Here is a 25956-nt window from a genome sequence, read left to right on the forward strand (position 1 = left end):
TCTGATGACGGCCGTAATTCTAGAGGACCACATCATGGAAACTGGCTGTTGTGCAAGCCTGAACCTTCATCACAGTGGCAAAGGAGTGTATTAACAAACATCTACAGGGAGCCCACAGAGCACAAGGAACTATGTGAGCACTATGTAGAGGAGACAGTGTCACGAAAGGGGATGCTGCAGTTGGAGACTTGGGGCCTGGGAGACCGAAATCTGGGGTCATCCTTTGATATTTGCTGAAGTCACCATGAGCAAGTCACTTCACTACTCTAGGCTTCAGTTTTATCATCTGTGAAGTAAAAGGAGTGGCATGGAATGGATTGCTAAGGTTGCTTTCAGCCCTGCAGTCTGACTCTTGGAGAAAGATTCTCAAAGGATGATTGATTGATTTATCAGTGAACAGTCAGTTCTAAGGGTTAAAGGAAGCAGATCTGGGTGGGAGATGTTCTAGAGACACACAGGGTGAGGACAGTGTGGAGATGAGGCTGATGGGTGTCTTGGTGGAGCAGGTGAGACGCTCAGAGAAATCCTTGTTCAGAAAAAGTGGGTTTGCAGAGCATATCATCCATTCCTGTTTTTTTTCCAGAATAGGGAACAAAGCACAGGTACTCTGGTTGCTTGGATGCGGTAGGCAGCCCCCAGCCTCTGACTCTGCTTAAGCTGGAGGACCCAGGCTTCTCCCCCTACTCGGGGGCTTAGCTACCCTGCTTTGGCTTCCTGACCCCTCCTGGCTGAGGCATGGAGCCTTCCCCAGCAGGGCAGTGATCAAAGCAGGGCCGTGGCTGCCTCAAAACTCCCAAGCCCAATCCAGCCCCTGTTCCTCTCAGCATGAGCTGAAGGCCCAGTGGGTGCGTGGCTCTGAGCAGACACAGGGAGGAGAGCCAGGCCCAGAGCCCACTCTTGCCAGCTTCACCAGCAGCCTGGACCAGGCCGGGGACTCGGTCAGTGACACTGAAGCTGGAAGTTGTGCCGCCACCTCAGCCTTAGCTCAGGCAGGACAGCCTTCCCTGTGTGTGGAACCTGACTCCTAGTGACCCAATAGGGCCTAGCCTATGAAGAATGATGACTCAGCACTTTTCAGGGCCATTTGCCAACATGAAAAGCAATCTTGTGTGTGTGTTTTCCTTGGACTTGGCTCATTCCTTCCTTTCTCATTATGGTCTTCACGCCAGTGAGCAAAATGAGATGGCAGTTGATTTACAAAGAGCTCTGTCATCGTGGGTTACTCTCCCAGTACTCTATCCCAGGCTTGTCCACAGGAACCCTGCTGGGCTGTCTTTCCTCATCCACAGGGGTGAGCCCAGGGAAAGCCAACTAATTTTAACCTAATGGATGTAATTAAGACAGTAATTACAGGTCCAAAACAATCTCATAGTTTTATTTGGGGGTTATTTGCATCCTGTAATTACGCATACAACTCTGTGACCATTTGAGGATAATCTTTTTTAAATGTTGATCAGATCAGGTCATTCCCTTGCTCAAAGCTAGCTTGTGGCTCTCACCCAAATTTTATGCTGCAACCTACAAGGCCTTTGGTGATTGGCTTCTCCCACACTCACCTTCAGTTCCCCCAGCTAGCCATCCTGGCTCTCCTGATCCTCAGATATACCCAGCAGTTGCACCACTGGACATAAGCATCCACTCTGCCCTTCTCCTGGAACTTTCCTCCTTCCTTCTTTTCTGTGTCTGCCTCCTTCAGCTCATTTAGGTCTTTGCTCAGCTGTCACCTCCACAGAGCTGCCGTCCTTGAGCATCCTTTTTGAACATCCTCATCACATCCCCCTAGCCCCTAGTTTGTTTTCTTCATAATCCTTACCATTCTCTGAAAGCAGAAACATCTTTATTTGCTTGTCTGTCTGCTCTCACCATGATGTCAGCTCCTTAAGGGCAAGTGTCTTGTTCACTGCCATGTTCTAGAGTCTGGCCCATAGTAGGGTCTTGGGGTCTGTTAAGCAAATGCTGAGACTTTGTCCATCTACAGAGAGGGGTGCATGAAGTCTGGTCAGAGGATTCTGCATTGGAATAACTAGGGTAGTATGGGCCATGTTATTTCTCTGCTCACTGGTGACCAACCAGATCCCCTCCCTACCTTGTAAAGGACCCCGACAAGTTCCAGTTTGGCCGCACCAAGATCTTCTTCCGAGCAGGCCAGGTGGCCTACCTGGAGAAGCTGCGGGCTGACAAGTTCCGGACAGCCACCATCATGATCCAGAAAACTGTCCGGGGATGGCTGCAGAAGGTGAAATATCGCAGGCTGAAGAGGGCTACCTTAACCCTGCAGAGGTACTGCCGAGGACACCTGGCCCGCAGGTGAGCCAGGCTGGGGCAGATCAGGGCAGCAGATCATGGCGGGGAGGGTAGGGGTCTGCCTTTCTCAACTCCTTGGTTTCTCTCTTCCTCTGTGCTGAGAGTGGTTCCTGTTGGGGCCATGTCTGCATCTTGGCTTTTCCCCGGCAGCTGGGCCTACCCCTGTAATCAACGCCCATCTCACCTCAGAGGGTGAGTCTAGTTTCCATGTTTCCTGGTTTTCCCAGGCTCCCTCCATCCTACCAGCACTAGAACCAGCTGGTTTTGCCACAAACCAACCATTTCTCTTTTGCCTAAACCCCAAAGTAAGAAACTACTTTTAGGAAAAGAGACCAATACAGCCTGGCACAGTTAACCTGTGCTTGGCCTCATTATTTATCCCACAGATTTCAGAATGCCTCGGAGTTGGGCGATTAGGGCTGCAAAGGTCCTGGAAGGCCCCTTTGTGAGTTTCTACACAAGCCAGGATGGAGAGAGAGTGGCTTGTCTAAACACGAGTGGTTACCTAGGGTGGAGCCAGGATGCCAATCAGCCTCCCCTGCCCACCCCCAGCTCGACCCCGAGCAGAAGAAACTACCGCAGGGTTCCTTCCTCACTGACACTGGGCTGATGAGGCACTGCAGCAGCAGGATGGTGTCAGCCAGGACAGGCTGAAGACAGCCTGCCCTCTGACCCTACCCTCGGTTGTTAGGTTTTGGACCCAGGCCTGGTTCAAGTCCAGTGCCCTCTCCAGAAAGGAATTTCCTTAGGGAAGTGACAATGATTGCCACAAAGTCTTGTGTTTGGAGGCCAGAGAGCTAGACTGGGGAATCAGATGCATTTCAGCAAACGCGGGTCACTTTCTCCTTTGAGGCTTTGCTGAATGATTTCCAAGGTCCTTTGTAGCATTTCACACTGAGTCTCTAATTGAGCACTTGCTATAGGCCTGGCAGCAAACAAGACACTTCAGAAGGGGAGAAAGTGTTAGACTGGCTTTTTTTTGGAGAGGTGAGATGGGAAGGCAGAAAGGCAAGAGAGGAGAGGAAATGACCACATTCAGTGCATCCTAAGCAGAAAGCGTTGAGGACATAAAGGAAACAGAGATTGGTGTGGGCCTGAGAAGGTTTTAGTCACTCAGCAAACACTTACCCAGTGCCTGCTCTGCCAGAGACAGTGGGTCCAGGATGATTAAGACACAGCCCCTGGGATCTCCAAGCCTGGGGAGGTGCAGAGGACAGGGAGCAATGTGAACACACGATGTAGAATGCTGCTGGTGAAGTAGATGAGGACTGCCCAGGCACAGTGAGGTAGAAGAGTGCTCAGATAAGGATCATAGAGGAGGTCAGACTCTGAGTTTGAAGCTTGTGGGAAGCCTTTTGGGACTGTAAGGAAAGAACTAACCCTGCTTTTCTAGCCTCAGCATCAGATGCCTAAGGCATTGCTACATGTGTTAGGGGTGAAGAGAGTTGGCTTCCCCTAGGTGTGTCCAGGTAGGGGTTTGCATTTCCAGATGTCTCAGGGTCCTCTGCATCAGGGTGGTCAATACTTTCTCCCTGACACTGCCCGTTTCCTCTTGCTTCCCAGGCTGGCTGAGCACCTGCGGAGGACCAGAGCGGCCGTGGTGCTCCAGAAACATTACCGCATGCAGAGGGCCCGCCAGGCCTACCAGAGGGTCCGCAGGGCTGCCGTTGTTATCCAGGCCTTCACCCGGGCCATGTTTGTGCGGAGAACCTACCGCCAGGTGAGTAGCTACCCTAAGGGCCTCACGGCTGCAGATTCAGAACTAAAGCAGCAACAGGTGAGTTACTGCCAACATGAACCTCTGTCAAGCGCTCCCAACTTTTTTCTAAATGCTTTCACATCTCTGCTCTCACCAATCCTTTCTGAAGTCCCACAAGGTAGGAAAGATGTGCATACTGTTGTCTTAGTCCATTGAGTGTTGCTATAACAATATCTGAGGCGGGGTTGATTTGTGAAGAAAAGAGGTTTATTTGGCTCACAATTCTGGTGGCCAGAAAGTTCACAATTGAGCATCTGCTTCTGGTGAGGGCCTCAGGCTGCTTCCACTCATGGTGGGAGGCAGAAGCCAGTGTGTGCAGAGATCACATGGTGAGAGAGGAAGCACAAGAATGGCTCTTTTAACAAGCAGCTCTAATGAGAACTAACAGTGAGAAATCACCCTTGAAGAAGGGCATTTATTTGTTCATGAGGGATCTGCCCCTATGACTCAAACATCTCCTGTTAGACTCCACCTCTAACATAGGGAATCAGATTTCAACATGAGGTTTGAAGGGGCCCAGCATCCAACCACGGCAGTTTTCATACCCCTTCTGATACCTGAGTTGCTCAGAGAAGCCAGGTCACCTACCCAGGCCAGCCAACAGCAGGGCCAGGTGACCCACCTAGGGCTCATTCACACTTGAGAGCAGGCGGTGGTATTGGGCATCATCAGGTCTAACCCCTCTGTTTAACGGAGCAGGAGCTTGAAGCCCAACACGGTGAGGTCAGGAGGGAGACCCCGACCTTTCCCTGCCAGGCTCTTGCACTTTGTGTTGTTCCAGTGAAGCCAAAACCCTTGGGTTCAGAAGCCCCACATCGGGACACATCTGTTCAACCAGGTAGAACCAACACATCTGAAGCACAGAGCTGACTTGAATTGGAAGGAAATGTCTCAAATGGTTTTCTTTTTCATTAAATGAACAGCTGTCCCTTCTATGATCACAGAAGGTGTGATTTTCTAAATAATAAAAGTGAAACACTAAATTGATAATAAAAATTTGGTCAGAGTGCAGCACACCCTGGTGTAATAATATGTGGAGCATCCCAGGCCAGCGGGAGAAGGTTCTGTGAGTGTTCTTGGGTGATGGGTGGCATCGGTGTGCTGCTCCCATGGAAGGGGCAGGTGATGTTTGGGAGGCACTCAGCAGGGCCAGCACGTTCAAAGAGTGAGCACTGATGTGGCTCCCAGCTCTGTCACTCATGGCTGTGGCACTGTTCGTCACTCAGCCCGTTTGCTCATTTATTATTATTATTATTTACTCATTTATTCCACACATTTATTTTGGTAGGTATTAAGGCGAGCACACTGATGATGCTTTCATTTCCTGAGTGGTTTTTCAACTTGGTAGGAAAAAAAAAAAACAAAAAACCCAGTGAGTTACACACCAAGTTTGTAATTATAAGTCATTAGCCTGCTGTGGACACTCACTGAAGCATCTCACTTCCAACTCAGTGCCACCAGGAGGGGACCTCCACCTGTTAAGTGGGGAGAGAGGAAGTGGATGATCATTAGACCCCTACACCTTTGAGGTTTTCAGACTGATTTCCTAACCCCTAAAACAAAGCTGAAACGAGTTTGACAGCTGATTCCCTGTGGATACGTGGGCTGAGAACCTTGCTAAAATGTGTTATAAAGCAACCACCAAAGCCTTAGATCTTAGGGGGCACATTCTCTGTGCAACTCCTAGAACTAAGGCTGCCCTGGGCTCTCCCCTCCACAGGCAGCGATGTATGCTTCCTTCACTCCTGTCCTGCAGTGCAAACCCACAAGGTGTGTGTCCTTGTCTCCCACCAGATCCTCATGGAGCACAAGGCCACCACCATCCAGAAGCATGTGCGGGGCTGGATGGCACGCAGGCACTTCCGGCAGCTGCGGGATGCAGCCATTGTCATCCAATGTGCCTTCCGGATGCTCAAGGCCAGGCAGGAGCTGAAGGCCCTCAGGATCGAGGCCCGCTCAGCAGAGCATCTGAAACGTCTCAACGTGGGCATGGAGAACAAGGTGGTCCAGCTGCAGCGGAAGATCGACGAGCAGGTCAGTGTCCACAGCTCGCTACGTGGGTGTCAGGGGCTGGGGTACTGGAACATGTTTGAGAGAGCCCATGGCTTCCTTGGGGAATGGCACATGCCGAAGACCCAAGGGAGCACAGATGTCCTCAGGCGACAGCAGATACTAACTGTGGCAGGCAGATCAGTGGCCCCTGAAGATACCCTCAGCCCTAGGGTCTGTGAATGTGTTACCTTATGTGGTAAAAGGGACTTTGCAGATGCAATTAAGAACTGTAGGATGGGAAGAGTATCCCAGATGAGACAGGTGCGCTTGATATAATCACAGGGGTCCTTGTAAGAGGGAGGCTGGAGGGTCAGGTTCAGAGGAGAAGTGATGACAGAATCAGAGGTGGGAGAGGTGCAGGCAACCTTGAGAAGCCAGAGAAGACAAAGATGTGGACTGTCCTCCATAGCATCCAGAAAGAATGCAGCCCTGCTGACCCCTTCAGACTCCTGACCTCCAGAGCTGTAGATAACGATTTATGCTATCTTGAGTCATAACTTGGTGGTAAGTTGTTGCAGCAACAATAGGAAACTGACACACTAGCCCAAGGTGCTGGTGTTTTGCCCTTGCAGGGGTGGCATAGGATAATGCAGCAGCAGCTGATGTGCATGGAGGGCTTGCTGTGCGGGGCATGAGGCTGGCACTTTGTCTGGAGTAGCTGGTCTAATATAGCGGCCCTCCTACAGCAAGTATTACCATCCCCCTTTTTGTACAATTGAGGACACTGGAGGGGCATGGCATCCTAAAGTCACACAGGTGGCAGTGGCAGGGCCAAGGTTTGAACCCCAGCTGTCTGGCTCCAGAGCCCATGCTCTGCATCACTTTGCCCTTCTGCCTCTCTATCTACCTGTCTGTCTGTCCGCCTCTTTTGGAAAGAGCGTTTGCTTGGGAAATCAGAATTCAGTTCTTCGCTTAAAAGTTGAGTGACTGATATGACTACTCCAAGCCTCTTTTCTTATCCATAAAATGGGGCTGACAGGGCTGAAAGAAGAATAAATGGTCTAATGCATATGCAGGGCCTGGTATGCAGTAGGAGAAACTTGAAAAATGGTTAGCACTCTTATTTTTAAGCTTTGTCCTCTTTCTACCCTGGCCACCTTCCCATGTCAGCCAACCACAGGAGTAACAAGCCATTGATTAAAATCCCTGTGGGGGGTTGGGTACTGCACAAAGTAGTACAAAAGATTAGAGACACGCACAGAACACTTAGCTCTGTCTGATGGAATAGATGAGGCTCACACTTTTTGGTAGCCCACATGGCTAGTCCTCCTTCACTTCAGAAGACCTTTATTGGATACCTGGCTGTTTCAGGTGCTTTGCTGGTCTTGCTGGACAGAGGATGGCTGTGACATACGTCGCATGCTGTTTCATAAGGGAGGAAATCTTATGCCAACAGGGTGAACAGCACTGATCCTCCTAAAGATTTTCCAAGCACCTGCCATGTGCCAAGCTCTGCAATATGTGTTTTGTGTTCACTCTTACTTGATCTTCATACAATTTGGTGAGATCGTTTTGTATATGAGGAAATGGTAGGCCAGGGACATCAAGTCCCTTGTCAAAGTCACAGAAATAGAAAGTGCTGGGACCAGGATCCTACCTCAGCTGTGATCCCACAGGCATAATGAGGGCAGTGCTGGCTTTTTAACCCCAAACATTACTGAAGGGTTTCAATCCTTTCCCATGCACGCCCACTGCTGCATTTGGCTCCCAGAGTTGAATGGAGGCCCACTGTTACTTAGTACATGCAGGGTGTAGAAGTGACCACAGAACCAGGCTTCTGAGGCGCCCTGGAGGGTGCCTCCTAGGGAAGGAAAGGACATGAAGAGTGTGTGTGGCGTGGAGAAACAGAGAATTTTAGAGTTGGAGCCACCAGGTATGGTCTTGGAAGTAATTGGGTTTTAATGTATCTATTCTATACTGGGCATTTTTTAAAGCTTCTTGTGACCTGGTAGGGCAGGAAAAAGCATTTTACACCTAAGCCATCTGCCCTGAGCAGGAGCCCATGAGCAGTGCAGAGATAGCAATAGAATGCCTCTGTTTCCCGGTTCCTGCAAAAGACAAGTCTTTCTGAGAAGAGACTGTCACTGGGTGTTTCTCTGTGTGAGTTCTACAGGGTGCCTTGTTTGGCTTGGCTCCTTACTGGGGAAGCAAGGCAGAGAGCCCAGGCACAGGGTGGGGACCTTGATGCCTGCCCCTGGTTGGCCTGCTATGATATGCCAGGTCAGGGAGGAGGGCACATCCACTCAGAGGGATAGGAATGCAAAGAAAAAGGTCTGCTGTCTGGCACTGGCCCTTTGAAAAACACAAGCACAAAGCATGCCAAGGTGGTGGTGGCTATTGTGGCTGTTGACAAGAAGAAAAGACTTGCTTAGTCAAATGTTGTAAGTTAACCTTCCAGTCAGAGTGCAGTCTCAGGGATGAGTAGGCATTGACCGCTGTACCCTGCTGGGAGCCCTGTGTACATGCTGGCTCCCCCAGCCCTTGCTTTCCAGCCATAGGGCTCTGCATCGGCATTGCTGATTTCTAAAGTTAACTTGAGAGGATAAAAATAAATCTAGCATTTTACAATCCACGTGCTTGAAAAATCAAAGAAAAGCAGATTTAAATGATCTATTTAAAAAAAAAAAAAAAAAGCTTTTTGCTTAAGCTTCCTGCTTGACAAACATCTGTGAGTGGTGGCAGGTGTTAGCTACCCTGGGCAGGATGCCCTGTGTGTAGAGGGTGATCAGAAAAGGCGGGAGGGGTGGATAAGCTCTTGCTTTCTTGTGCCCTTGCCTGCACTACCTGACTAGGCACCCTGTGCTCTTCTCACATATTAACTCATTTAATCCCCATCAGAACCCTAGGAGATACATATTAATATCCCCATTTTAAGGATGAATAAACTGAGGCACACAGAGGTTAAGTAGCCTGACTGTGGTTACACAGCTAGTAAGTAACATGGCTGGGATTGAAACTTGGCAAGCTGGTTTCAGGTATATTCTGCCACCCCTGACCAAACTATAAGATCTCTAGCTATTGGCAGACTCTTGGAACATGTCAGGAGAATTCCTCAGTCCAAGGGAGACTCTTAGCCTTGGTTTGGGCTCATGCCCATACAGATAGCATTGTCCTTGGGACCAGCTGGCATTTAAAGTGGGGAGTGTGACCCAGTGTCAAATAACATGCTTGACACTCTGTTACAAGAGGAAGCATCGACATAATCTCCATTAGAGCTCTATATAGGGGCTTGTTTCTTTGCAGTCTCTTAGCAGATGGGGCCAGCTGTTTGCATGTGAATTTTTTTTTCCTGTAATTCTCAGAGACAATTTAGGCAGTGGTCCTCTGGGCACACAAGGTTTTTAAGCCAGAAGGGGAGGATCTGCAAACACCAAGGACACTACAGGTGAAGGTGTCCCAAGGTATTTGTCAGAACAGCACAGGGAGTAGACAGACTCCCCACTGGACAGAGGCCTGGATTCTGTCTCAGTTATATTCACCACCAGAGCTGATAGCTTGGAAATGATTTGTTTGGCCTTTAGTTCTTCCAAGGGGATTCGCCTGAGATCTCTAAGGTAACATCTAGCTCAAAAATTCACTGATACCATGATCTGGCAAGAGTAAGGTTCCTATCCCAGGACTGTACTCTAGAATACCCTGGGAAGCTTTTTTGTAAAAAAGTATCCTCACTGCCAAGAAGTCAGTAAGGGAGGAAACGAAGATAAAACCAGGGTAAGGTTAGCACCCAAAATTCATATCCTAAGGCCTTGTACACCCAACTGGAAGGAAGAGATGCAACTTTGGCACCAAGTTTCCACGCAAACAGTAACAGGAAGGAAACTGAGTGGCTTGAGAGTTCTTAACAGAAAAGAACCATGCAGTTCAAGAGGACTTGGAGCTGTCCGTGGTGCTGACATGTTGTTCCTGTGGGCTTTCATAATCTGTGACGTGACAAACCACATCCTTCACCATATCCTGCAGTGATATATACAGTGCTGGTTCTTGAGACCATTTCTTACAGTGTCCCTGGGATAGGCTGTGGTGTGACATCATTCAGCAAAACGAAGCAGTCCGTGAACTCGGCTCTCTGCCAGCCTGACTTTAGTCAAGCACACATTTAGAGTTGGCCAGTTTAACTTACAATTTATTTATAATGAGAGTAAAGTTCCTTAGACACTTATGAATATAAGGTTATCCTTAAATATATTCTATGTGAAAAATATGACATAAATATATGGAGTCAGTAGCTTTTTAAATCAATTTGATTCCATATACTTAGTAGTCACTTTGTAAATATGTTAAATCTATTATATGTAATCATGCATATATATATAATATACAGTCATATATCTGTTAATGACAGGTGTATCTTATGAGAAATACATCGTTAGGAGAGTTTGTAGTTGTGTGAACATCATAGATTTCACTTACACAAACCTAGACGGTGTAGCCTACTGCACACCTAGGCTATGTGGTATGGCCTATTGCTCCTAGGCTACGGACCTGTACAGCATGTTACGGTACTGAATACCATAGGCAGGTGTAACACAATGGTAAGTATTTGTGTATCTAAACATATCTAAACATAGAGAAGGGATAATAAAAATATGGTGTAAAAGATGGCACACCTATATAGGGCACTTACCATGAATGGGACTTGCAGGCCTGGAAGCTGTGTGGGGTGAGTGAATGTGAAGGCCCAGGGCATTACTTTCCACTCCTGTAGACTTTATAAACTGTCCACTCCTGTAGACTTTATAAACCGTACACTCCTGTAGACTTTATAAACCGTACACTTAGGCTACACTAAGCTTACTAGAAAATTGTTTTTCTTCAATAACTAACCTTGGAGTACTGTAATGTTTTTACTTTATAAATAATACTTTTAACTTTTGGCCCTTTTGTAATAACACTTAACTTAAAACACAAACATGTACAACTGTACAAAAATATTTTATTTCTTGACATCCTTATTCTGTAACCTTTTTTCTATTTTTAAAATTTATTTCTGGGGTATCCCATTCTTCATGATGTGCTTATTTCACATTGCATATCTATCAAAACATCATATGTACCCCATAAATATGCACACCTATGTACCTAGAAAAATTAAAAATAAAGTTAAATTTTTTTCTTCACTTTTTTTGCTAATAACTAAGACACAGATACATTCATTAGCCTAGACCCACACAAGGTCAAGATTGTCAGTATCACTGCCTTCCACCTCCATATCTTGTTCCACTGGAAAGTCTTCGGGACAGTAACATGGCAGGGAGGGTTTCTGGGGTCTCCAAGGGAGTGGGCATCCCATGCTCTGCCCTCTTCCAGGCTTGGCTGCACGGCTGTGACACCTACAGGTGCAAGGACAAGCCTTCTGGGGCCTACCCTTCTGAAGTCAAATGTCCAGAACAGAAAGCGCACTGCCTCCACAAGTCCCCAGTGACCATATCTGGACGCCCATGACAAGACATAGGAGCTCCCCACCCACACCCCAGAGAGCCAAAGACTCAGGCATCTCTCCAGGGTTCTCCATAGAGAACCTGAACAAGGAAGATAGCTGATGTTTACTGAACCCCTAGCAAAGTACTTTATCTCCCTAATCTTGATAACCACCTTCTGAGCAGGAGTTACTGTTATATTCCTGCTTTATACCTGAGGACACTGGGGCACAGAAAGGTTGGATGACTAGGTCGGATGTACACAGCTGATCAACGATAGAGCTGGGGTCTGAGCACAGGTCTGTCCAGCTCCAGCCTCTCAACTCCCTGACATCCCTGAGCCAGGTCTCAGGTGATGTCAAGATCAATGCAGCTGGGCCTTCTGGATACATCATACTTTGCATTAGGGTTCTGAGGTACCATCTTTGTCAATAGCAGGACACGATATGCCTCCTGTTACCATTTGTGCCTCTCTTCATACCCCAACAAGCTCTACCTGGAGACCCCCACCTAGTTACCCTCCCACTCCTAGTGATCTGACCCAGGCTATGCCATCTAGAGAGAGCAGCTGGGCCACACCTCATGTCTAGCCCAGAGCAGAGATGAAGTCAGAGGGTGGCTACCCCAGCATGTGTTTCCTCCCTCTGCCCCACTCCCCTGTGCAGAGACCCTCAGCCTCCAGTGGAGACCCAGACTGGAGCGGATAATACAGACATGAATTGGGGTTTTCAAGTAGAATCTGCTTGATTGGATTTCTTCTTTGTGATGCCTTAGAACATGGCTGACCAGCAGACCAGGCTTGCAGGTGTGTCAGGTTGTAACTGGGAGGTTCCCACAGAGTGTTGGGGAGCAGGTAGCATGTCTCATTCTGTTGTGTCGGTGCAGGAAATGGACTGCTGGCTTGTGCACTGCCGTACTGGTCACAACCACAAGGCCCTACAGCATGTGTGGCATTTTGCAGGGTCCAAGGGCTTTTCTTTTGCTGCTCCTCACTGTTTTCTGTGAAGTTTAATTTCTTATGTGAATTAATCATTGATTCCTGGATGCTCCAGCTTATCAGCGATTTGGCCACTAGCTCTTTTCTGCCTGGTGCTCCTGCAGACCAGAGCAATGAAGAATAATCAATGACCATTGTTGCCTGCTTGATGATTTGGAGAACCCTGTTTCTTCCTCTCCACTTTCCCCACTGACCACTCTTAGCTGATGCTCTCAACTCTTCTGGTACTGATTTCTGCCCATAATTTATAGTAGCACTTGATACCAGCACTAGCTTCTTAGGGCTCTGGGCCCATGGGGGATGCTTCACACCTGTGTGTTGACTGAGTGGGCTGGGATTGGGTACCTCATCTGCAGAAGCATGGTCTGGGCAGGGTGGATCAGGGCATCAGTTCCCTGAGTCTTAGAGTCTTATAGGGCAAGCCATGGCTGACAGGTGGTGAAAGAGATCCCAAGGCCCCATGGAGGGCCTCCTTGGAAGAGGGGATGCTGAAGGGGTCCTTTGTCTCAGAGCCAACGATTAGGTTGCAGCTCTTTGTGCTGGCAAGTCCACAGGCAGGAGGGCTCAGTATGAAAGAGCAGGGAAACCTAAAAAGTGAAGGCTGAAAACCCAGGGAGCCAGCTTCTTTGTTTCTGCAACTTAAAAATAAGGTGTAGGATCCACCCAGCCCGACATAGAGCCACCTACTACCAGGCAGCTTCCAGCTCTGCACATGCTCAGGAAAGCTTCTCAAACTCTTTGAATGCCAGTGTTGCAGCAGTTCTTTGTTTTCCCCTGTTTCTGTAAGTTCACAATAGTGTTTTGTTAGGGAGATGCCAGGCAAGCACTTGAGCATGCAATGATTGTGAGACTTAATCCCACCTTGGAAGTTCCTTTTTTGATTGCCTTCATGCTTTTTTCCTGGTAAAATAACCCCTTCTCCCCCCAACCCCTTCCTCTCCCTTCTCCTTGTTTGTTGATGTTCTCCACAGAACAAAGAGTTCAAGACACTGTCGGAGCAGTTGTCCGTGACCACCTCCACATACACCATGGAGGTAGAGAGGCTGAAGAAGGAGCTGGCACACTACCAGCAGAGCCCGGGTGAGGACCCCAGCCTGAGTCTGCAGGAGGAGGTGGAGAGCCTGCGCATGGAGCTGCAGAGGGCCCACTCGGAGCGCAAGATCTTGGAGGATGCACACAGTAGGGAGAAGGACGAGCTGAGGAAGGTATGCTCAGGCCAGAGGGGCCGGCGCTGGCAAGCAGTGGGTGGGCACACGGAGCCACCCCTCAGAGACCACTGCTGCTTCAAGTGGTAAAATTGCCGTGATCTTGGGCTCGTGTCCACAGACTGACCATTCATCTGTGTCTAGACAGAAAGTGGCGTGCTTTGGGGAAACCCACACGAGCATGACTGCGCATCTGCTGTTAGCTGGACACTGTGGCATCCCCTGGGAGGGACACATGGTGTCTGCCTGTGAGCATTGTTTTTATCGTCTAGAGTTAGGCCCAGGGCTGGCTCGGTGGCCTGCATCCTCGTTGGCAAGAAAGCTGTGACAGAGGCTGGGGCTGATCTTGATGTTGCCTGCTGGGGGGGGCAGCCTCTGGGCACCCCTGCCCATGACGTAGCATTGTGCTTTGGCCGAGATGCCTCCCCTTTGAACATTGAAAGTCTCAGCCTGTCACATCCACCCTGGTGGGCTTATTTCTTACGCCATGAAATAGAACTTCCTGAGCTTTGCCCCAACCCTGGACATCAGGGCACAGAAATTCCCTGCTCCACTGCCAAGATAACTGTTCCAGCCAGGGAAGTCCCAAGGGCTCCTGGAGAGCCCCCCACAGACTTGGGTCATTGCTGTTCTGCCTCCCACCACCATCCCCCACCCCATCTCTACAAGCCACAGGGAAAATACCATATGGCCCACTTGTTCAGTGTCTGTCCATCAATGCGGAGTTGCAGTGGGTGGGAAACTAAGAGGGAGAGACTCAGTGTTCAGGGTGTTGGAGTAACAACTTCAAAATTGGGGCAGGCTGGATGCTGCTGCAGGAAGGGCCCTGGGGTAGACCTTGGAGTCTCCAGACTTGCATCCCCTCTCTGCCATTCCCAAGCATGTGCAGAAAGCCTCCCTGGCCTTAGTTCCTTCATCTGTGTGTATATTTATAAAAGTTGGTTCAGATCATCTCCAAGGCCTCTCCTGGACTTGCACCTGGCCGCCGCTATGAGATTGTGTTTGGCTTCTGGAAGGAGCAGAGGCCCTTGGCCCTATGTGGGAGTCCTTCTCTCTTCTATTTCCCATTGCCTTTTCCTGGCCTGAGCCCTCACATGCAGCTGAGGAATACACAGACACCCGTGGGGGTTAGAGCCTACAGTGCCGGCCCTTGCTGGGCTTGCATAGATCTTCTTCCCATCTCCGGCCTCAGCACCATCAGCTCCTGCCTTCACCCAGACCCCAGGAGCCAGAGGTGGGATCCAGGTGTGGGGATTAAGGGAAGACAAAAGTAAGATGCGAGCTTCCCATAAAAGGCCACCCTCCTGATGTGTTGCTTTGAGGTACCACAAGACCCTCTGCACAGATAAGTCACCTGCCAGCCTGCCCACCACAAGTCATGAAGTGGATTCATCCTTTAGGAGAAAGCATGTGGTACTTGGGAACTCCTGTTAATTGTGGCTACAAGCCTTGTAACCTACAAATCATGGAATTCCACACTTGTGGTTTGTCTACCCTTGGGAGCAGATGAATGGGATGGTAACCTTTCTACATGAATAAAAACCAGAAGGTGAGGTCCAAAGTCAGAAAGGATCAAGAATAGAACTGGAGACTCCTGAGAATAGTGACCCTGGGAGAAAAAACCTTCCCTGCATGTGTGTCCCAGTCAGATCAGACACCTGCAAAGTCTGTTTACCGAGAAGATCCACAAAATCAGGTCTCACCTATCTCTGCCTCAACAGATAGCACTTGACTAGCCCAGCCCCGCTTCCCTGCTTCATGCTAAATGCTACAACCTGGGGACTTCAGCACTCTAAAAACCCAAGTCTCCATCAAAGGGAGTGCATAAGAGTTTATAATATGAAAATCTTCGTTGGAAGAGCAAAACAGAGAGGCAGACTCGCTCCTCCTCTCCTTGAGAAATGTTGCTACTCTTCCCTAGCAATAATATGCTGGCATAGGTCTTAAAGAAAATTAGAGCTTGGAATTGATAACAAAAAATTAAGGACGCTGCAAGGAGGGGAACGCTAGGAGCAGAGTAGTGCAAAAGCCCCTTCCCTACCCCAAATGTAAGCAAATTCCAACTCAGTGACACTCAGAAACCAACAGGAGATGACTCATGAAGTGGCATGTCCTGGAAAAGAAAAAGCGGAAGCAAACATTCTTTAGAATCTTCAGAATCTTTTTGTTGTGGTGGTTGGAGGGAGGTAGATGAGCTGGCTGGCTTTTTTTGTTTTGTCTTTTGTGCCTCCTCAGGGTATAGTATTTATCAAAGGCACTGTGTCCCTCTCAATAAATGCTGAGTAATCAGACAGTCGGTTTCCTCTGGGGCTTGAGCAGGGGCCTGCTATGCATTGAGCGAGATTGATGAGACCAGCCAAGCACAGTGAGGGGCCTGACCACCAGTAGATGTTTAATTAATGAGTTTGATATTTCCGTCAGCAAAGGCAGCGAGTGTCGTATTGGAACTGCTATGCTGGAAAACTCTGGGCTTGCCATCTCTGACGATATTAATTGGCAAGCCATGTGGCTGCCTTGCCTTGGCCTGTGGGAGGCCAAGTCTCCCTGAGGGCAGGAATTCATCCCTGTGTCCACAGAGTCCAGAGCAGCTCTGTTGCATAAATTAGATGACATTCTTTTCTACTAAACGTATCCGTTGTTTTGGCGCCTTCCACAGGGTAGTCCACACCCAGGCCCTTAGCCTCCTTCCCTTTTAGCCTGTGCATTGTGTACATTTCGTTCTTTTTGAAAGCTTCAGCGATCCCTATGCCGGCTGCCTTTGTGCAGCTGTGCTGTTTTGCATGGCTGCTCTGTTTGGTGAAAGAGAGGTGGCCCCCAGGGCTGCCCTAGGCACAGAGGTGATAGCTCATTCAGAATCTACTCTGATGGCTACTCAGTGGGACCACAGCAAGGCTTAGCTTGGTGCAGGGCTATGATGGGTCAGGAGGAACCACCCACAGCCAGGTGCCTGGCTCTCAGGGGGGGTCCCTGGTCCTTGTGAGAGATGACTAGCAGGCCCCCAGGCACTGAGCATTCAGACAAGTGGGGCTGGGTTGTGCATTGTATCAAGACATCAGTCATAGAACTACTAGCTGCTAGTTGGTTGCCTTGGGTAGTTCATGTTATAAAGGTTTCGATTTCTCCAAATAGAGGCAGAGAGATCTGGCTTGGGGAATGGGGCCTTTCACAGCAGAGTGTGTTGAGCCTTCTCCCCAAAGGCATGGAGCAGAACTACTTTGACCAGCCAAGAGGGGGTTGTGCTCTCAGCAGCACCAGGACTCATGATTCATGTGGAAGCTGAGGGTTATTAGGAAGGGGACCCTGGACCGTCTCTGGAAGGACGTTATCTTGCTGCAGAAAGCAAGAAGCTCATTGTCCTTCATTCAGCAGGTATTTGAATGCCTGTGTGTGTTAGACCCTGTTCTACACACTGGGGCAAAGGTGAATGGTGTTTGAAAAAGCCCTTCTCATTCTTAAGGAGCTTAAATGTGTGGGGATGGGGGAAGAAAGGAATCAAACATGAATTACCCACCATGGGCTACAACCAACCATGAAGCAGAGTAAAGGAGATGGAGGTGACCTGTGGTGGCCTGAGGGGTGTGGTTTCACCATTGATGGCCAGAGAAGGTCTTTCTGAGAAGACACCTGAGTAAGAGAAGATAAGCCAAGGTGATTTGGGGATAACAGGCCACAGGTGTGGCACACGTGCACCGGCCTTGGGGCACGAGTAGGCTGGGTGGGTGTGAGGACCAATGAGGTGCTCACTGGGCTCAGGTGGAATAAGTGAGGCTGCAAACAGCAGGAGCACAGTGCGATCAGGTCAGGAAGGATCTTCTGACTTCAAGGGCAGCCTTGACTTGTAAAACCTCCAGAGAGATGAGCAACTCTGTCCTAGGCACTTCAGCTTCTGTGAGCTTAGGGGTGGGAGAGGAATTAAAACCCATCTGCATGACCATTTGGAAGATACTTTAGCCATCGTTTCAAAGTTGTCTTACTATCCAAAAGATGTTGATTTTCAACTTTTGCTTTAATAACTCAGCTACTTCAAAAAACAAATTCATACTGGGCTTACTTAGAAGAACATCCTCAGAAAATGGTCAAATGAACCCTTAAAGATTTTGGAGAATTAAAGTTGTTGCCCCTACCTGGACCGTGCCTATAAATTTATTATATGGTAACTGCACAGCCTCAAGGACAGACAGCAGAGGAACCTTTTCTGATCGGTGTTGTCCAACCAGTTTTCCCATGTTTGCTACTAGAAACCTTGCGCTGGCTCTTCTTACAGTACTGATATCCCACTTGAAAAAAAAAGACAAAACAAAGCCCATAGCTACATTTGTATCCCCAAAGACAAACTAGTAAAGACAGTTCTTTAGCATGTTGCTGGGGCATTTGTTTATGTAACTTAATAGGGACTCTATTAGCCTCATAGTTACAGGATTTTCCCCCGGTGTTGGTTCTGATAAACTGTCCCAAATAAGCTTTTGGAAGAAACGCTTTGAGTAATATTGCCTGCAAGAGATAAGACTAACCACTCTCCCAACTCCAAAAAAAAAAAAAAAAAAAAAAGAGCTGCTGAATGGTGTTGAATGAGTCCTGAAACCTAAGGTGTTTTTTATCATGCTCAGGGGATGCAGCCGCCTGTTTTATGTTGTTAAAGCATCTCCCATCACACCCTGCAGCCCTGACAACCAGAAAGTGGGGGCCATTTGGCTGCAGAAGTTTGTTACTTGCTGTGTCTGCCAACAGCTGTGTTAGCTGGCTGGGAAGACTGGGGTTGGCTGGTACCTGGGGAAATATGATTGAGGAAGCATTCTCTCACCCCCCTGGGGTGTGGAGCTGAGTGTGGGATTGGTCCTTTCCTGCTGTTAATAAAAGATCAGAAACATGGGCCCACCTCCAAAATTGTTTAGGCAAGCAAGAAAAACAAATCCCCCTGATGCCACTTTAATGTATGGCTTAGAATAACAAAGCCAAGTCAGAGGCCTGCATTCATGAATCAAAGAGGGAGACAGAGGGAAGAAAGGAGCCTCAAAAACGACAGGAGGTGTAGCTGGGGTGCAAGCTGCTAACCACAGCACTCCCAGACTGTAGTCTTGGCTCAGGTTTTACATCACAGGTTGTTGCAATGAAGTCACATGTTTTTAGGTGGCCTTCATAGGACTGGAGATTTCAGGACCCACTTGGTGATGGTGTCATGCACTCTGTGCTGGTCAGATGGCATGTTCTATTTCAGAGGGATATTGACTGTGTGTAAGATGCTTAAAGGATGGCGAGGGGTCTTGGTCTTCTCAGGGGACCTCCTGCTCTGTGAGCCATCTAGATTTTGGAGGATGTTAAGGGAAAGCAAAGTTTTGCTCCATGGTAAGGTCTGGTTACTTCACAGCCTGCTATAAAACCTACCAGTAGTTGGCTAATTCAGAGGGTACGGCCTTGTTCCTGGCAGGATGAGGCAAGACCCCTGCCTTCCTAACTATGACATAGATCATGCTTCATTGCACCACTCCAGGCTTTATTTTGTAGAGGTACATACCGGGTTTCTCCTGTTGGGTTGTTTTCAGTTTTATTTTACTTGCATGTCTAGAAAAGTGAACTCTATTTTGATCACTTGCCAAGCTAATTTAAAGGTGCTCATGAAGTCATTGAGTGGTGAACTGCCCCCAGTAATAGCAAATTAGATGCATTTGAAGAGTGTTTTTCCTACATTGTATGTGCTGCCTACATTGAATTATTTCATTAAACAAGCTCATTTATTCTAGATATTTTAGTCAACTGTAAACACATTTATTTAAAAAAAAAACAAAAACAAAAACAGTTTTAAAGGGAGCCCTTATTTGTGACTGAGGGAATGCAGACTCCTTAACTTGGTCTGCAGGGTCCTTCTATTCATTTGATAAGCTTTCAGGTGCTGGCGGTGGCCTGGGTTCTGAGGATGTGACAGTCTGGCGATATAGTCCCTTGGTCCACGTTGAGGACTCTGGTCCAGGCTGAGCATGCAGGTGCGTGAGGAAGCATTGCTGTCCCACGGGCTCTGGAGGGATGTGCAGGCCCCCTCAGAGCAGGACACTGAGCACAGGGGCACCCCCACTACCCCGTGTGGTATAGGAAGATTTCCCAGGAGAATGCTGGTCAAGAGCTAATAATGAGAAGAAAGTAACCAGTAAAGAATGGGGACATCAGAGCCTGGAGAAGGAACAGTGAGATATTCAGGCAGATCCTGGAGGGCAGGAAGAGGCTGGGGAGAGGAGCTGGGCCCACCCAGGTCAAGTTAGGGGAGTAAGAGGAGTTCAGTGTTTCCTGAGGACAAAGGAAGAGAAGCCATTCACAAGCTATTCTCCCTCCCTCTACCTACCCAGCCTTGACTTTTCTCAGTGCCCCTGCCGCGACCACACGTTTTGGCAATGTAGAATGCTTCACATTCCCAAACCTGTGCCCTTTCTCCTTCCAGACCTTTAGGCACTTATTCTTTCCACCTAGAATGGCCCTCAGCTGCCCGAGACATTCCACTTGGGCCTAATCCAGATGACCCCCACCTCTTGTGAAGCCTTCATGGACTCTGAGGCTACTTTCTTTTCCTTCTAAATCACCTCATTGTGGTGATTCTCAATCAGGGTGATTTAGCCATTAGGGGCCATATGGCAGTGCCTGGAGACATTGTGGTTTTCACAAATTGAAGGTGGGAGGAGGGTGGGTTGTGTTGACATCTAGTGGGTAGAAGCCAGGGATGCTGCTGAACACCCAGTAATGCACAGGAGAGTCCCCTACTCCCCCAAGAAAGAGTTATCCAGCCCAGAATGTTGACAGTGTCAAGGCTGAAAAACCTTGCCTTATAGGAAGCTGCTACAGCCTTTATTGGTATCATTACTGTGTATGCACCTGTCCTGCCAGGCTGGACACTCTCTGAGGGCAGCTACTATATTAGACTGTTCTTGCGTTACTATAAAGAAACATCTTGGCCGAGTGCGCTGGTTGACGCCTGTAATCCCAGCACTTTGGGAGGCCGAGGCAGGCAGATCACAAGGTCAGGAGTTCCATTCCAGCCTGGCCAATATGGTGAAACCCCGTCTCTACTAAAAATTCAAAAAAAAAAAAAAAATTAACCAGGCATGGTGGTATACACACCTGTAATCCCAGCTACTCAGGAGACTGAGGCAGGAGAATTGCTTGAACCCGGGAGGTGGAAGCTGCCATAAGCCGAGATCACGCCACTGCACTCCAGCCTGGGCGACAGAGGGAGACTCCATCTCAAAAAAAAAAAAAAAAACTGTGGCTGCATAATTTATAAGTAAATAATGTCTAATTGACTCAGAGTTCTGTAGTCTGTACAGGGAGTGTAGTGCTGGCATCTGTCCTGATAAGGGCCTCAGGGAACTTCCAGTCATGGCAAAAGGTGAAGGGGGAGCAGGCATCACATGGCGAAAGTGGGAGCAAGAGAGTGTGGGGAGGTGCCACACGATTTTAAACAACCACATCTCGCGTGAACTCAGTGAGAACTCATCCCTCACTGACTTCACGCTAGGGCAATGAAAACTTTGCTTCCCCTTAACATCCTCCTAATATCTAGATGGCTCACAGAGCAGGAGGTCACCTGAGAAGACCGAGACCCCTCGCCATCCTTTGAGCCTCCGACACACAGTCAATATCCCTCTGAAATGGAACATGCCATCTGACCAGCACAGAGTGCATGACACCATCACCAAGTGGGTCCTGAAATCTCCAGTCCTATGAAGGCCACCTAAAAACATGTGACTTCATTGCAACAACCTGTGATGTAAAACCCGAGCCAAGACTACAGTCTGGGAGTGCCATGGTTAGCAGTGTGTATGCCACCTACACCTCCTGTTGTGAACTCAGTGAGGGTGAGTTCACCAAGGGGATGGTGCTACAGCATTCATGAGGGATCCGCCCCCATCACCCAGTCACCTCTCACCAGGCCCCACCTCCAACGCTAGGAATCACATTTCAACACAAGATTTGGAGGAAATGAATGTCCAAACCATATCAACTACCATGAGTCAGTCTGTCTCATTTGGTATCCCCTAGCCCTGCCAAGGCTCCTGGTACAGAGAGGTGTATCAGGAAATGTGTGATGGATGAGTGACAGCCTTGCCCTCTGTCATACTAGGGGCCAGAACTAGGCTTAGTGAGTGGGTGCCTCTACAGATAAAACATTGTCACTCTCGGTCAGTGCTTTTTCTTCTGTACCTTGCCCTCAACGCCAGGTCACATGTTAGCCTCTGAAGACATACAACATCTGTTGCATTAATTATTATAGGCAATAAATATTATAGGCAATAAATGTTATTATTCTTTGGCAAAATAAATTGCCAAAGAATAACAACGTGGTATAATTAGTCTGATGCCTGTATATTTTTATCAGCTTTATCTGATTTGACCTCCTGTGGGGCAGAAAGCCAGCCCCTTTGCCTGACTGTCCATACTGAGAGTCCCTGACTATGCTTATCATTTACTTGTGGGGTGAGGAGTTCTGCTGGATATAAAAACATAAGACCAGCAGTTCTCAACCTCTAGAGCCTCAGAATTACCTGGACGACTTTTGAAAACATGCCTGTCAGAGCTTCCTTGTAACTCATGGAAGCCCATCCACAGATAACTGGATGAGACAAACTGAGTCTGCTTGAATTGAGGGGAAAGAAAGATTGAAAAACTCCTTGAAATCTGAAGGAGTTCTAGAGTGTTAAGAGTGTTGATCGGGTACCAGTGGCTCATACCTGTAAACCCAGGCACTTTTAGGAGGCCAAGGTGGGCAGATCTCTTGAGCCCAAGAGTTCAAGACCAGCCTGGCCAACATGGCAAACCCCCATCTCTACTAAAAATACAAAAATTAGCTGGGCATGTTGGCATGCACCTGTAGTCCTAGCTACTCAGGAGGCTGAGGTGGGAGGATCACCCGAGCCCGGGGAAGTGAAGGCTGTAGTGATCCAAGATCTCACCACAGCACTCCAGCTTGGGTAACAGGGTGACACCTTGTCTCAAAAAAAAAGGGTGTTAACAAAGTGCTTGGAGCTTTTGCAAGCCCTCAATAGTATTGTATATCCTACTTTTCTATGTGGGGCCTTAAAGAACAAACCTAATGTAAGGCCACTACACACCCATTAGCAGCTCCCCAGAGTGGCTGAGGCACCTTTAAGTGAGAGTCACTGCCTTCTGACTTCCTGGGGTGGGGAGAGCCAGTGACCTCAATCCTGAGCTCCAGCATGTTGCCATTTTTTCCTGCCCCTTTCTACATGATGCTGAGGATGGGGAAGCTGCTCCCTTAACTCACCTCTCGGTGCCTTGAGCTTAATTTAAAGCCAGGAGAGGAAGGAAAGATGGCATTTAAGCACTGTAACCAGTACATAATAAATGTGAAGTGCTTGAACCATGCTGAAACCATTCCCCCCTCACCCTGGTCCGTGGAAAAATTGTCTTCCATCAAACTGATCTCCGGTGCCAAAATGTTTGGGGGCCGCTGATGTATCAGATAGGTGATTTGAAAATATTTTTCCTATTCTGTGGGTTGCCCTTTCACTTTCTTGATGGTTTGAAGCATAAAAACTTTAAATTTTAATGAAGTTCAACTTATTTTTAATTTGGTTGCTTGTGCTTTTGGCATTGTATTTAAGAAAACACTGCCTAAACCGAAGGTCACAAAGATTTGTTACTATGTTTTCTTCTGAGAGTTTTATAGTTTTAGCCCTTACGCTTAAGTCTTTAATGCATTTTGAGTTAATTTTTATATATTACGAGGTAGTGGCCCAGCTTCATTTTTTTCCAGGTAGATATCCATTTGTTCCGGCACCTTTGATTAAAACTATTCTTTTCCTCAGTGAATTGTTTTGGCACCCTTGTCAAAAATCAATTGACTGTCAATGTGAAAGTCAATTCTGTTTCACTGATCAGTATGTCTATCTTTATGCCAGTCTCACATTGTCTTTATTACTTTATCTTCTAGTAAGTTTTAAAATTTAGAAGGGTGATTATTCCAGCTTTGTTCATTTTTTTCAAGATCCTTTGGGTATTCTGGATCCCTAGATACATATGAATTTAAGGACCAGCTCATGAATTTCTGCAAAGAAGCCATGCAGGATCTTTGTGAGGATTACATTGAATCTGTAGATGAATTTGAGGAGTATTGCCATCTTAAAAAGTGTTTTGATCCATTATCTCAAGATGTCTTTCCATCTATTAAGATCTTTAATTTCTTTCAATAATGTTTTTTCATTTTATACTTGTTAAATTTATTCCTAAATATTCCATTATAGTGGAATAGTTTTCTTAATTTATTTTTGATTGTTCATTGCAAATATATAGAAATACAATTGAGTTTTGTATATTGAAGTTGGACCCTGCAACCTGAACTCATTTATTTTAATAATTTTTAAGTGAATTTCTTAGTATTTTCTATATACAAGATTGTGTCATCTGCAGATAGAGGTAGTTTTACTTCTTCCTTTTCATTCTGGATGCTTTTTGTCTTTCTTGCCTATTGCCCTGGCTAGAACCTTCAATACAATGCTGAATAGAAGTGGCAAGAGCAGACGCCCTTGTCCTCCTGATCTTAGGGGAAACACCTTCAGTCTTTCACCATGAAGTGTGGTATTAGCTATGGAATTTTTATCAGGTTGAGGATGTTCACTTCGATTTATACTTTGAATGTTTTTATCATAACCATTTGCTAGTATTTAGTTGAGGATTTTTGAATCTATGTTCATAAGAGATACTGGGCTGTAGTTTTGGTTTTTTGTGATGTCTTTGGTTTTGGTTCAGGGTAACACTGGCTTCATAGAATGGAATTGGGAAGTGTTCCTTCTAATTTCTGGAATAATTTGTAAAGAGTAGATACTGTTTAAATTTTTGGTAAATGCTGAAATGGTTTTAAAGTGTGTATATCCATTTCATGCCCAGTAAGAGTAATGTGGAACCATCTACATATATTAATCAACTGCTCTATGCAATGACTTCTCCCTGATACTTCACATGCGTCATCTCAGTAAATGATGAAAAACTCTGTGAAGTGGGTTTCCTCTTCTTTTTTTTTTTTTTTTTTTGAGACGAAGTCTTGATCTGTTGCCAGGCTGGAGTGCTGTGGCACGATCTTGGCTCACTGCAACCTCTGACTCCCTGGTTCAAGTGATTCTCCTGCCTCAGCCTCCCAAGTACCTGGGATTACAGGCATGCACCACCACGCCCAGCTAATTTTTGTATTTTTAGTAGAGGCGGGGTTTCAGCATGTTGGCCAGGATCCTCTTGATCTCCTGACCTCGTGATCTGCCCACCTCAGCCTCCCAAAGCGCTGGGATTGCAGGCGTGAGCCACTGTACCCAGCCGGTTTTACATTTTATAGAGGGGGAAACAGGTGTATAGAGCCCGGGATCTGTGCAGCCGTGAAATTTGTTGTCTTTGCCATATAACACACTTAGGATGTGATCACGAGAGATCATTCTGTGGGGAATGGTGATGGATCAGCCAGCCATAGGGGAAGGGAGATCTCAGGTCTGGAAGCCTGAATTTTGAGGGGGCACTGGCATGTGTTCCTCATTCTCTCCCTGCCTGTTTTTTGCAATGCTCAGCTATGCCCTCATCCATGTCACAAAGGCAGGGATGTGAATTTAGTAGGGAAAATCACTTAACTGCAGAGTGCATCTCTGGGGGATCCAAGCACAAAGGTGAATCAATTGCAATTTAGCCCCCATGTTATAAAAAACCCTTTCTCATCCTCCTATATACCAACTAATGATTTCAAATTCTCTTAGAACACAGCTGAACTGTTGCTTTTTAAAAACCCATACAAATAGTTGCTTTAATAATAAATAGCAAAAGCATTTTTAAAAAACTTTCTTCACACACATTTGTTGTTTGTTTTTATTGTACTTTAAGTTCTAGGGTACATGTGCACAACATGCAGGTTTGTTACATACATATACATGTGCCATGTTGATGTGCTGCACCCATTAACTCCACATTTACATTAGGTATATCTCCTAATGCTATCCTTCTGCCCTCCCCACGCCCCACAACAGGCCCCAGTGTATGATGTTCCCCTTCCTGTGTCCAAGTGTTCTCATTGTTCAGTTCTCATCTATGAGTGAGAACATTCAGTGTTTGGTTTTCTGTTCTTGCGACAGTTTGCTGAGAATGATGGTTTCCAGCTTCATTCATGTCCCTACAAAGGACATGAACTCAACCTTTTTTATGGCTGCATAGTATTCCATGGTGTATATGTGCCACATTTTCTTAATC

At 47.3% G+C, this 25956-nt stretch overlaps 1 protein-coding gene across 1 annotated transcript in view; it reads left to right on the forward strand.

Moving 5' to 3' along the window:
- The window catches only part of MYO5B (myosin VB), a 316975-nt gene that overhangs the window by 220410 nt on the left and 70609 nt on the right, over window positions 1-25956 (forward strand). The window contains exons 19-22 of the mRNA XM_011929181.1: window positions 2096-2307; window positions 3868-4024; window positions 5858-6097; window positions 13501-13734. Coding sequence (XP_011784571.1) covers window positions 2096-2307; window positions 3868-4024; window positions 5858-6097; window positions 13501-13734 — 843 coding nt within the window. The remainder of the gene's footprint in view (window positions 1-2095; window positions 2308-3867; window positions 4025-5857; window positions 6098-13500; window positions 13735-25956) is intronic.

The sequence above is a fragment of the Colobus angolensis genome, unplaced genomic scaffold (genome assembly GCF_000951035.1).
Source record: "Colobus angolensis palliatus isolate OR3802 unplaced genomic scaffold, Cang.pa_1.0 Scaffold8, whole genome shotgun sequence".
Taxonomy (NCBI): domain Eukaryota; kingdom Metazoa; phylum Chordata; class Mammalia; order Primates; family Cercopithecidae; genus Colobus; species Colobus angolensis.